Consider the following 12,787-nt stretch of genomic DNA (forward strand, 5'->3'; position numbering starts at 1 on the left):
GCTTAGCTTACCATAACTGCCAAATTTCTGGGGTTATTTGATTTTACTTGTAACCATAATACGTATAGGTTGTTATTAGTGCAAAGTAACTATCATGTCGCTTTAAAAAAATGTTTGCACTGAATTTGATAGGTTTTTCTTAGAAAAACTGAACCATAAGCTCCCTTTAACAATGTTTTTTCACTGAATTGGATAGGTTTTTATTAGCGCAACTTAACCATAACGTTCCTTTAAAAACGTTTTTCCACTGAATTTGATAGGTTTTTAGTAGCTCAACTTAACCATAATGTTCCTTTAACAAAGATTTTTCACTGAATTTCACAGCTTTTTACCAGGATACCCTTAACTTATATAGCTATACCATGCAACATACGGAAGCCCCTGGTCCCATGCTGATAGCCACAGGGTCAGTGGACTATGCGACTGTCCGCAAACCTTGGGTAGCTTCCACACTGGCCAAAAGCTCAGGGGTTATCTTACATTGTTGTAGCGTGCAACAAAGACACTCAACATGTTGAAAGAACAGCACGTACATGAATTACAAACAAAAATAAAGTAGGTCTTCAAACTCTATACTTAAGAAACCAACAGTGCATTTCCATAGGGTATGCAACATAATGGAATGTACCACGAACAAAAATAACCTATGCCTCCAGCAGAACTACCTCACTGCTGCTTTATACAGAAACTGCAAACCAACTGTCAACAGCACACCTGAAAAGAACTAACAGCTCAACTGAACAACAAACTGGTAAGTGTACTGCATTGATTGCTATAACAACGCAGTTTGTTCAGCTTTTTCAGCATCCAACGCGGCAAACCGCCATTGGCACCTCCTGGTTTACACTGTGCATTATGGTGAACAGACGCTGCAGATTATTTTGGTTGGACCTACCGGGGATAAACCCAGCTTGATTCGGGAGGACCAAGGCTGGCATATGTGACAGAATACCGTACGTGAGTATCTTGGCTAGTATTTTGATATCTGTATTGATTAGTGATAGTGGCCTGTATGATGCCATCGATTGGTTTTTTTTGCCAGGTTTTAGTAAGACAGTCACCAAAGCAGATCTGGTGGACTCTGGTAGGGTACCTGTGGCCAACACACCCTCGTACATACTCATCAGGTGAGGGATCACCAGATCAGCATAAGGCTTATAAAATTCTGTCGTAATACCATCCATTCCAGGGGCCTTCCCACGGAGTAGAGACTTAATTGCAGCGCATATCTCCTCTTCCGTAATAGCGCTGTTGAGGGCGCTACCCTGTTCCCGGTCGAGCCACCCCAGTGCTATCTTCTTTAGATATTGGGAAAGTTCATCATGGCCGGGGGTGGAGCGAGAAGTGTATAGCTGTTCGTAGTACTCTCTCAATTGGTTATTTGCGTGATGTGCTTGCATGCCCAGGGGTCATGGGACAGGGTGGTTCGTGTCAGCTCGTTTTGGCCACCTAGTGCTCCAGCCTGTGGTACGTGGGCCTGCAGAGGACAGATCTGGTGTTGCTTTCTGGGCCCCCGCCAACCGGAGCACCAGGGTCACACGTGGCCCATACAGCAGGCGGTGGGCCCACCCCAGACTGGCGGTCCAACACTTCCGAGGTACCAGGGAGCAGTTAGGCCTGGATCAGGGAGGCAGCAGGTCTCTGAGGAGATGCGTACCGGGGTCAGGGTGCAAGCACAATAGGCAGTGTGTGGGACGTGGTTGGGGGGTCTAGTTTCAGCTCCCCAGCTTCCCGGCCACCTACCATTGCTCTTTTCCGGTAATGGAGGCTGCTCCTCCCACGGATGATAGTCAGCGTCTTGCTGGGTAGATGCGGGGTGCCAGCGTCTTGCTGGGAAGATGTTTATGGTGTGTGTCCTTTCGGCAGAGATAGCTGTGTATCATCCCTCTTCCCAAGTCGGGGTCGGGGGACAGGGTCAGTCTCCCATCTCCGCTGCTGTCACCGCAGTGCTCCAGACGTTGGCAGGTGTATGTAGCCTGATATACCGGGAAGAGAGAGCCGGTACAGTCCAATGCAGTCCAATGGAGCAGCTCTGCCCGGCATAGCTCCGGCGGACTACAAAGCCGGACCTCCCAGCACCAGGGGGGGGGCAGCACACCGCCACATGACAGTCAGTCCAGCATTCACTCCCTGGTATGTAGCTGAGGCCCCGGATAAGTAGACTCTAGGGGGCCTCAAGGGGCAACAAGACTGGTGTAAGTGCCCACCAGGTTAGGCCTTGCAATGGAGCGCAGCTCACGCTCAGTCCTGTGCTGTCACTGATGCAGGAGGAGGTCTGGTAGTTCCTGCTAACTGGATGTATCCCAGGCAGTCAGCACCTACACAAGCAGAGCCCGGGGTCAGGTACGGCATGACTGCCCAGATCCATCACGGGGAGCGGCGCTAGTCAGGCTCATGATCACCCCTGATGGCTCCTCAGTCAGGGCCAGAGGTGCCCACAGTCGCCGGGTGGCTAGCGATCTCGTGGCGGAGACTGAGTCAAGGCGATAGTGGGGTCCGGGCATGTCCTCCCCTCAACCTGATATGGGCGCCACCTTCTTCTCATCTTCGGTCCGGTACAGACACTGTATGCATCTGTGGGATTCCGCCTACCTCCAGTCACTTCACGGGCGCACCTCCCCCATCACGTCTTCAACAGGGCCTCTGAGGCCACTGCACGTAGGTTTTCGCGCTGCTCTCTACTCAGTGTTGATGTTGTTGGGATTGGGCTGAAGGGATGCCTGCAATGTTCATAGGCTTAGGTGAGAGATCAGGAGGTTTAGCTGAGCATCAGTATGAAGGATTGTATGCAGGATAATGCAGCTGTTGCCGGAGCCTCTCAGGCAGCGGCCATCTTGCAAGACACGCAACAGCGCCCCCATGCTGGCTTCTTATAAGAGAAAGAACATGTGTTATGATTGGTTTGTGTTTTAGGATTTGTTATACTCAAGCGATCTAATTGATTGAGGTGTTACCAAAGTGTTGGTGTCTCATGCTGCGCCGTTCACACCCACAGAAGTCCTTCTCGCACACATGCAGGAAAGCACAAGCTCCAAGTTGTGCGAGTAGAGTGCCTATCCAGCGGATTGCTCTTCCGTATTATTCTCCCATGAGCCCTAGCACCACTTCACCTTTTCATTGGTAGGCATTAGTGGTATATGCATCGTCTTCAGCATTAAGGACCTACTCGCACGGACCCGCAGACTTCCCATAGACATGGTATAAATGGAGCAATGAGCACTGATTGTGTCGACACCTTGTAAGGAGCCACTGGACCGATGTTGTATGTGACGAGCTCATGATCCTTGATATGGGCATCCTTCTCTCAACAGCACAGAGTCCTGTCTCATGGAGCGGGTGGTGGCACCGGCTGCCTCACGGTCATCCCTTATACACCCCAATGGTCAGGAAGGAATATGTAAATAGGCAAACACATTTTACAACACTAAGTTCAAAATGGGTGACAAGGATCACAAGAGGTAACAAAAGTGTGTGCGGAAACAAAAGGTACAGGAGACTATGTGGATGAGTGGCATTCAAACATCTTTTATACTCAGCCCCCTTGAGTAAGAATCTTGTTTCCACCCCGACGCCCGTCCACAAGCTATAACTGCTCATGAGTTCAGTGAAATAACTACATTTTCTATTGAAAGCAGTCCCCCTAATCGCTTCTTAACGAGCCCCATGCCCACGAGGCATACTTCAGGCTTCCCTAGGAGCGCCAGCAGCTCCCTATACACTTGTGTATAGGCGCCTTATAAATGCCATATCATATCATATCATAGTTTGAAGACCACTGAATTAGATGAAAGTGAGGTGGTGGGTGAGTGGGCAGGGCTGGCACGGGTAAGGCTAGGTCAAGGATAACTGGATACGTTTGGTTTGATACATACCTAAGCAGCTTGCTGCCTCCTGTCTGCCAATCAGATTGAAAGAAACAATGGGCCTCATTACGACCTAGGCGGTAAGTTACCGCCTGGGTCGTACCCTTACCACCATGGTGTAAACTACGTTTACACCATGGTGGATGGCGGATTTACCGCCCCATTCCAAGGTGAGTGGGGCGGTAAATCCCATTTTCACCCTTCCCCATTCCCATTTTTGCCCCATAGGGCATAATGGGAGTGGGGAAGGCGCTAATTACTCCACCGTAAATTACGGTGGCGTAATTAGCACCATGGTCCCTTAGCGCCATGGATTTTAACGGCGCCGTTAACCCCTTAACAACTGATTCGTAATGAGGCCCAATGGCTGAAGCTGCAAGTTTTGTCTCTGTTCTCTGCTCTGGTGCATTTCATCAAATGCATTTTCCTCTCCTCACGGTCACTTCCATCTCACCTTTTACCCTTTCTGTCAGTCTTGTGTTATACACTTGGGACTTGCCACAGCATCATCTTACTCAGTATTCTCAGAGCAACCACTGTTCATATGCACTCTGACCTCACTGCAGACCGGCTCTTTATTTCTCCAGAATCTTTACTGAGATTTCCTTGCCCACACAGCCAGCTTCTGAAATTACAGCGGGAGTTAATGCTAGGCAGACATACTGTACCAGCTCATGGCACTGAGCATGATCCTCTAATTATGGACATTCATTGGGCCTCATTACGACCATGGCGGAGTTCCATGGTGCAACTAGCACCATGGACCATGGCGCTCAGCTGCCAACTCCGCCATGGTGGTTGGCGGATTTACCGCCCCATTCCGACCTTGGTGGGGCGGTAAATCCCCAATCCCCATTTACCCTTCCCCATTCCCATTTTTGCCCCATAGGGTATAATGGGAGTGGGGAAGGCGTTAATTACGCCACCGTAATGTACGGTGGCGTAATTAACTCCAATGCCCCTTACCGCCATGGATTTTACCGCCTGCAAAAAGCAGGCGATAAAATCGCCATGGCGGTAAGGGAACTCGTAGTATGGCGTACATGTACGCCATGCACTTTGCCGGCGGAGGTCCCCTACCGCCATGGTCGTAATGAGGCCCATTGTCTCATTTCATTAAATATACTTGGATCCAGTGAATTTACAATTACTCCTATCCCATGGATGTCCCATGGAAAAAGAACATTGTATGATTTTGATGAAGTACAGCTGTGGGAAGCACCAGACAGGCCTGCTTAGGGCAGCCTGTAGTAGGTTAAAGAGTAAATCCCTTAAAATAACCAAAAGGCAAATGATGGAAGCTGCCAGAATGCTGAAATTAGGTTCTAGATATCTAGTAGGTAAGTTGAATTTTGGCCTTGAGGAGTACTTGGATTATATTGGCGCAGCGTATGCTAGAGCACTATACATTAGTTTTAGTTTATATTGGCCCAGCGTATGCTAGAGCACTATACATTAGTTTTAGATTATATTGGCCCAGCGTATGCTAGAGCACTATACATTAGTCTTAGATTATATTGGCCCAGCGTATGCTAGAGCACTATACATTAGTTTTAGATTATATTGGCCCAGCGTATGCTAGAGCACTATACATTAGTCTTAGATTATATTGGCCCAGCGTATGCTAGAGCACTATACATTAGTTTTAGTTTATATTGGCCCAGCGTATGCTAGAGCACTATACATTTGTCTTAGATTATATTGGCCCAGCGTATGCTAGAGCACTATACATTAGTCTTAGATTATATTGGCCCAGCGTATGCTAGAGCACTTTACATTAGTCTTAGATTATATTGGCCCAGCGTATGCTAGATCACTATACATTAGTTTTAGATTATATTGGCCCAGCGTATGCTAGAGCACTATACATTAGTCTTAGATTACATTAGTTTTAGGCACACTTCAGTTTGCCAGCGTTACCAAGTGTTGGACTCCAGGTGGGTCAGGTGTGTGGCCCCTGCGTGGTCTAGGCGAGACCAGTATGCATTTCATGCTGGTATGTGATCTGTTGAAACCAATAAAAGTATGGTATTTTCGACCGCTCCTCAGGAAAGCAGGTATTCGCACAACTCAGGATGCAATGGAATTTTTCCAAAGCACTGTGGGCCATGCAACTGTGGTCTGTGTAGCCCCATATGTCCGGCGTGCTTGGCTATTCCGGGGAGAATTGTGCTCTGCGGAGACTAGGATTGTTATTAGGACTGCGGATATAATCTCCTATCTGTATAATTACATCTTTATATGTTGTTTTGATTTTTACACTTTTAATATGCATTGATCATGACCTTTTTATTTTGCATTTTATTCATATCTGTAGATTTTATGATTGATCGATGAACTTTGATGGCTTTAAACTCCCTGATAATGTTCGTTCGTTTGATTGATTGATTGAATTACTCATTTTGTGATCCGAACCGAGTATCCCCCAAGGAAAATACAACCATGACGATAATATATTTTCAAACGTTGACAATCACATTTATTGTAGTGTGAAACTGGAGGAGGGTCACGCCACTTATTAAAACAAATGCTATAACTCTGTAACAGGACACAGTGCACAGCAAAGTGAAGCTAGTACTATGTATGTATGTTTAATGTTAACACACAGCAACATATAGGCTGAAGTTCAATATTTTGTAAATAGCATCTCAGTACGTTTATCAACTTCAGTATCAAACATGGCACCTTATCCAGGATCAGTTTCATTTGGTAAAGCTTTTTGTCCACTTTTCCTTCTTGGAATTGAGAGAGAAAGACTATGACATCATTACACCCACAGAACTTTCATTTTAGCCAGAAAGGCACCATTGCATGTGCATGAGATGTAGCGCCTCTTTCTATTTCATTTGTGGTTCCTACTCTATTCACAAGAGGTACATATTTTTAAAATACATTTCAATATCATTTACAACGAAACACTTTTGACATCTGCCCCATCACCTTCACACGAAACCCATTTCTTATAAAATAGTGCTATAAAAGTGGACATGCATCCTTCGTTATGTAATTTTACCCCCACATCCGATCGTAGGCCAGGGAACCATCTACTAATCTCAAGGGCTCCTATAAAGACACATATTATTGGCCACTTTTGGAGTCGCTGAGGGGATGACAGACCGTAGCCCAGAACAACGTGTTGCAAACGTCTAGCACTGCAGGGTAAATTTGCAAGGCCTTCCAGATGAGGCATTCATTTCTTGGAAATTCACACTTATGGAGCAATTGTGGCGATTGCAGGTTTATGGATGCCCTGGTACACTTTCGCTGAGTCAAGCTCAGTCTAATTAGCCATGTGAGGCTACGACTTTCCCCACTTATAGCACCGGGCTCCAGATGATTTCAATTTGGAATATTTTACATCCTATGTTTTGATCTTGGAAGCCAGATTAGGGGTGTAAAAATGAATCCTCTTCCCAATGGGGGCCTTTTTGTACGCAAGTAAAATAAAATACTAACTAAAACAGGTCTCTTTGTAATTCACACTTCTGTACACCTAACAATTTGTGTTGCATTTTTACTTTTCAAGTTCCTCTACAGATGAAGCAGCAATACCTGTAGGGAGCCCAGCACATGAGTGTTCATTGAAGTACTGCTCTTTTGTTGGGAGAGTTTGCCTGTGAATGCAGAGTAAAAGCGACTAGTACACCACTTTTCTGTAGGGCATGTATTAAGAGCTGTCTTCTTTTTTTAAATGTATGTTCTATGGCACATGTTCACCCAAAGGTTTATTGGTACCAACAACAGGTGGGCATTAAAACATAACTGAGAATCTGACAAAATTAAGGAAAGGCAAACGAGAATAGATGGTCTTCAACAAGCATTGGTAGGCCACCTGGTCCTTGGTGGCGTGCAATCTCAGAGGATATTCCAGGTACGAAGAGCTAGAATCAAAAACGCTACACCACCTGGCTGCCTTCTGACATGTGAACATCTGTAAGAGAAGGTAAGATCTAAAAGGTACAGGCAGGACAGGAACATGAACTGCAGAAACGGGGCGGGAGGTGGCTGTACCATAGAAGGTACAATGGCCAGGCAAAGTACCTTAAAAACAATTTGAGAGACAGGGAGAGAGAGATCACAGGAAGCCACGGCAGATTAAAATGAACCAGAGTGATACCATTACATTTCTGGACGCCTGAGGATTAGTCCCATAAGCCCGAGTGCCTAGAAAAAGGACATTGCCATCGCCAAGTCAGGAACAAATTTGGGCTATAACAACCGATATCAGACTATTAAGGATACAAGACGGGCAGGGGGGTAACTTAAGGTGGAAATAAAGTGCTTCCAACCACAGTGCTTGAGGGACAACTGAGAAGGCAATTATTATGCCCAAGTTGACCACCTTGTCCTGTAGACATTTTCACAAAGTTGGTGGCCCAGTAATTTCCCCCAAATCCTTCGGCAAAGTGTTCCATAGCATGGGTGCATAAACACAGAAGGTGCAGTTACCATTTAGAACATTACAGAAGAGATTCTTTTTAAACGGCAGTGATTCAACCAATTCCAATCAGCTGCTATTTGTGTGGCAAAGGAATCTGGGTTGTAAAGATATTGGGGGTCATTACAAATTGGGCAGTATCCCGGCAGTAAATCCCCTGGTATACCGCCTAACACAATTAGCGTTACTGCAACTGCCTTCGGCGCTATTAGCGCTGGATCCCAAGTTGCTGTGGGGCGGTAAGTGCTCATTCATACTGGCATTTTTGGCACAATTACCGCAGCGCTAATAGCACCGCAGTAATTGCACCGAAAATTGGTGCAAAGTCAGCAGATTTACCCCCAGCTAATAGCTGTAGGTGAATCCCCAACTTTCCGCCCAATATGAATTGGGCGGAGCAGAAATGCGGCAGTAATAGTCTTACCACTGCAAATTTACCGCTCTGCCCAACTTGTGATGAGGCCCATTGTCTTCAGAGCTTTAATCAAAACCAGTGTTAAACACAGTCACACTGAAGAATCCTCTTTGAAGCTTTGATTGCTATTCCCAACTGGGAAAGGTGGTCTGACCAATCAGAATCTGCCTTTCCCGGGCACGATTCTGCCTTTACTGCCTGCGGCAGTGCGGGAAAAGCAAAGACAAATTAGCACTCTTTTACATGTTTTCAATGGTCAGCATCATCCGAAATGGGACCTAGTCCCTCTTACATTTTTATGGCAGCAGCCATTTTTTGGGGGCATTTATTTTTCCCAACGGAAGAAGTGAGTGCACAGAACACAGCACCCATCGGACAAAAAAAAAAAGAAGAATACTTTCTGCACCTCGGGAAATCCCAGGTGAGAATAGCTTTCATGCCCCATGGCCAGGGCAGACATGGCATTTAACAGCCCACAGCCCGAGATGAAGCCATTGCTTTGCTCAAACCTACAAAGCGCGGGCTAGCAGGCTATTATATGCCATGTCTTTTCAGGGGTGGAAAATACCTTAAGATTTCACCACCTGCATGTCCTCTCTCATGACAGGTAAGAAAATCCTGTGTACTGAAATATTTCCTGCATTCTCTTCACTGAGAGGTCTGCGTATTTGTATGTTTTGTCTGATGTCTAATAAGGTTACTTTTCTCACTGAAGCCTTTCCCACATTCAGTGCATTGGTAAGGTTTCTCACCTGTATGCGTTCTCTGATGGGGAATAAGACTCTCCTTCCGACTGAAGTATTTACCACATTCATTACACTGATAAGGTTTCTCACCTGTATGCGTTCTCTGGTGTTGTACGAGATGTACCTTTCGAACAAAGGTTTTCCCACATTCTGTGCAACAATACGGTTTCCCACCTGAATGTACAAACTGATGATAAAGAAGACCCCCCTTCTGACTAAACCTTTCCCCACATTCGGAACACTCATGTGGTTTCTCACCTGTATGTGTTCTTTGGTGGCGATTAAGATCTCCCTTCCCACTGAAACATTTGGCACACTCAGTGCACTGATGAGGTTTCTCACCTGTATGGGTTCTCTGGTGAAGTGTAAGACTTCCCTTCTGAACAAACCCTTTCCCACATTCAGTGCACCGATAGGGTTTCTCACCTGTATGTGTTCTCTGGTGTCGAATAAACTGTCCCTTCTCAGCAAAACCTTTCCTACATTCAGTGCACTGGTGAGGTTTCTCACCTGTGTGCGTTCTCTGATGGCTAATAAGACCACCCTTCCCAATGAACCTTTTCCCACATTCAGTGCACTGATAAGGTTTCTCACCTGCATGTGTTAACTGATGGTACACAAGCCCTCCCTTCTGAGTGAATCTTTTCCCACACTCAGTGCATTTATGAGGCTTCTGACCTGTATGTGTTCTTTGGTGAATAATAAGCTGTCCCTTCTGAACAAACCCTCTCCCACATTCAGTGCACACATGAGGTTTCTCACCTGTATGTGTTCTCTGGTGCTGAATAAGCTGCCCCTTGTAAGCAAACACTTTCTCACACTCGGTGCACTTATGAGGTTTCTCGTCTGCATGTGTTCTCTGGTGTAGCAGAAGCTGCCCCTTATTTACCAACCCTTTCCCACACATCATGCACTCATGAGGTTTCTCATCATTATGTGCTTTCTGTTTGCAGATAGGCGCATCATGCAAATGGAAGCTTTTCCCACCCTCCATGCGCTGATTCCGGTTTCCACCTGTGTTTGCACGTGGGTAATAAGCATGTTCATCTGATGGTGACCTTTGCCGCATTTCTCACCAGTTTATTTTGGCAGGTGCTTAAGAAGAAGATCCGGTCCCCTGCCCATTTTCCCAGATTCAGAGTACAGATGAGCTCTCATATGCATAGGTCATGTCAGGTGACAAACAAGACTGTTCTTCTTACTGCAGATTTTAACATAATGAGTGCATTGATACTGTTCGGCCATTCATTTTACAGGTGTTTTACAAAATCATTGAAACAAACTACGATTTCTTTACAATCAGAACGCGTAGAAAATAAAACACACGTTTTACCAGAAGTATTAGAAAAATGAAAAAGGCTTTTCTTACTGCACATTGAACAATGTTTTCATTAGTCTATGATGTTAGATAATTATTTTAGCTCTTTTTTGCTGGATGTTGCTATGAAGGTGTTGCATGGATAGAAACCATTGTGCAAGGAATAGTCTTCTCAATGACAGTTCCTGAATACTCTGAAAAGACAACTGGATCCTGTTGTTGCATTGGTGTGGCATCTATCACCTATTGAAATAAAAGGGAGATGCACAATATTAGTTTCAACATGTACACAATCACAAGCATCACATGGCATCACATGTAACAGGCAGATTGGTTCTTAGAAGAAGTGATGGGCATTAGTTCATTAATAATTTAATATTGAAGACTTTGAAGTGCCATCTCTAAGGGCCAGGCACCTTAATAGTTAGAGTAGTGGTGCTCCAGTGATGAAATATATTGTGACAGAGGTGATATGCAGTAGGAACTGTGCAATTCATTTTTATGTAGATCCTTTTAGTATCCAAGAGCATCAGGAAAATAAACAGGTTTGAGTACCAAAATAGCATAAGTGGTCATTTTAATCATCATGACATTTCATATACATTCTACCATTTCTTCCGAAAGGACAAAACTACTTCATAAAAGCTCCCCATTTCCACCTACAAATGATAAAGGCAAGTGTTCCGCTCTAGGTCAGCAGACTTTTACCAATCATATACTTCGTTTGACCAGTCCATTATATCATCCGTGATGACTTAATTACCTGTGGTCAAAAGTATGTTGCCCCAAATGCAAATATATAGCCAATAGCACTATTGAAAAAGCAAGATCTGAATTATGATTTACGGAAAATGCACTAGCCTCACCAGACAGCAACAATGGCAAAGGCCATGCTGGCATTACATACAAACATTGACTTTTAACCCAGATACCCCAAAAACGCATCCCTTGTCCCTTCCTTTGACAAAAAAGAAGAATCATTTGCCAGAGACTGATAGAATGCCATTATTGGTAACTACGCAAAGTGTACAGCAGACTGCCCTCAAGCCCCCCACTAATGTTGCATTTTCCTCCTAATTGTTTGTGCAAAAGCCCCATTACCATGTACTGTAGTTGATGGCAAACGGATTAGCACTTTTATTGTTCTGTTCAAATAATCACAGGTAAATTCCAGGAGGGGGTACTCAGTTGTATTGTTGATGATGGGTTTAAATGGATTAATTACTTGCAGGTTTCCCACAACCCAATCGAGATTGCTATAGTCTAATACTGAGAATTGGGCCCGAGATCAACTCAGCAAGCCCTACCCTATGGTTCTGTGCCCAAGGACTCACTACATTTTACCCTGAAAACCACTTTCATCACGCCCCAAGTAAACGGTGGAGATGTATCCTCATAATTGTTAATATAAAAGAACTCTCCCATACTGGTCACCATTTATTGATAACACACATCATTCCTGTGGGAATAATGTAGGGAGTCCACACCCCTACTTTAGGAGAACCTACTCAGCATAATCTCAAAGGTCCATGATCCAAAAGTGAGAGAAATCATGTCAGCATCTAATGTTTGGGAATTCCTTCACCAGGTTTCACAAATCACGTCATGCAATGGAATTTGTATGGTAATTACGTTTGGCTGCTGTTGCCCTCCCATTATCTGCTGGCACTTGTATAAGAGGTGTTTGGAGGACTCAAGGGTCCCTCTCCTACATCGTTCATCGCCTTTTCATTGACATAGTATAGGAGGGAGATTTCTCAATCAGCAGGTAGCCCACTGCGGCTTCCTGGCCTCTCTGACCAGGATGTTCAGACACAGGTGGGTCAACAAGCTGAGGTTCTTGCAATTTGGCATCTTCTAGCACATGTGATTCCTCCTGTTGAAGTTGACTGTGTCACACCCTTTCAGATGTTTGCTTGCTAGTAAAAAGCTCAGCACTATCCTCAGAAGATGTACTGTCCTGTTCAGTCTCCGCTTCTTCTTCTAATATCTGGGGGACACAGGTTT

The 12,787-nt window shown here is 45.1% G+C and overlaps 1 protein-coding gene across 1 annotated transcript in view; it reads right to left on the reverse strand.

The window, feature by feature from the left end:
• Positions 1–6,317: 6,317 nt before the first annotated feature.
• Positions 6,318–12,787, reverse strand: part of LOC138568911 (uncharacterized) — a 273,113-nt gene continuing 266,643 nt past the window's right edge. Inside the window, exon 8 of the mRNA XM_069646691.1 lies at positions 6,318–10,533. Coding sequence (XP_069502792.1) covers positions 9,365–10,533 — 1,169 coding nt within the window. The 3' untranslated portion in view covers positions 6,318–9,364. The remainder of the gene's footprint in view (positions 10,534–12,787) is intronic.

Source organism: Ambystoma mexicanum, chromosome 2q (genome assembly GCF_040938575.1).
Source record: "Ambystoma mexicanum isolate Mex_15411 chromosome 2q, UKY_AmexF1_1, whole genome shotgun sequence".
Lineage (NCBI taxonomy): Eukaryota > Metazoa > Chordata > Amphibia > Caudata > Ambystomatidae > Ambystoma > Ambystoma mexicanum.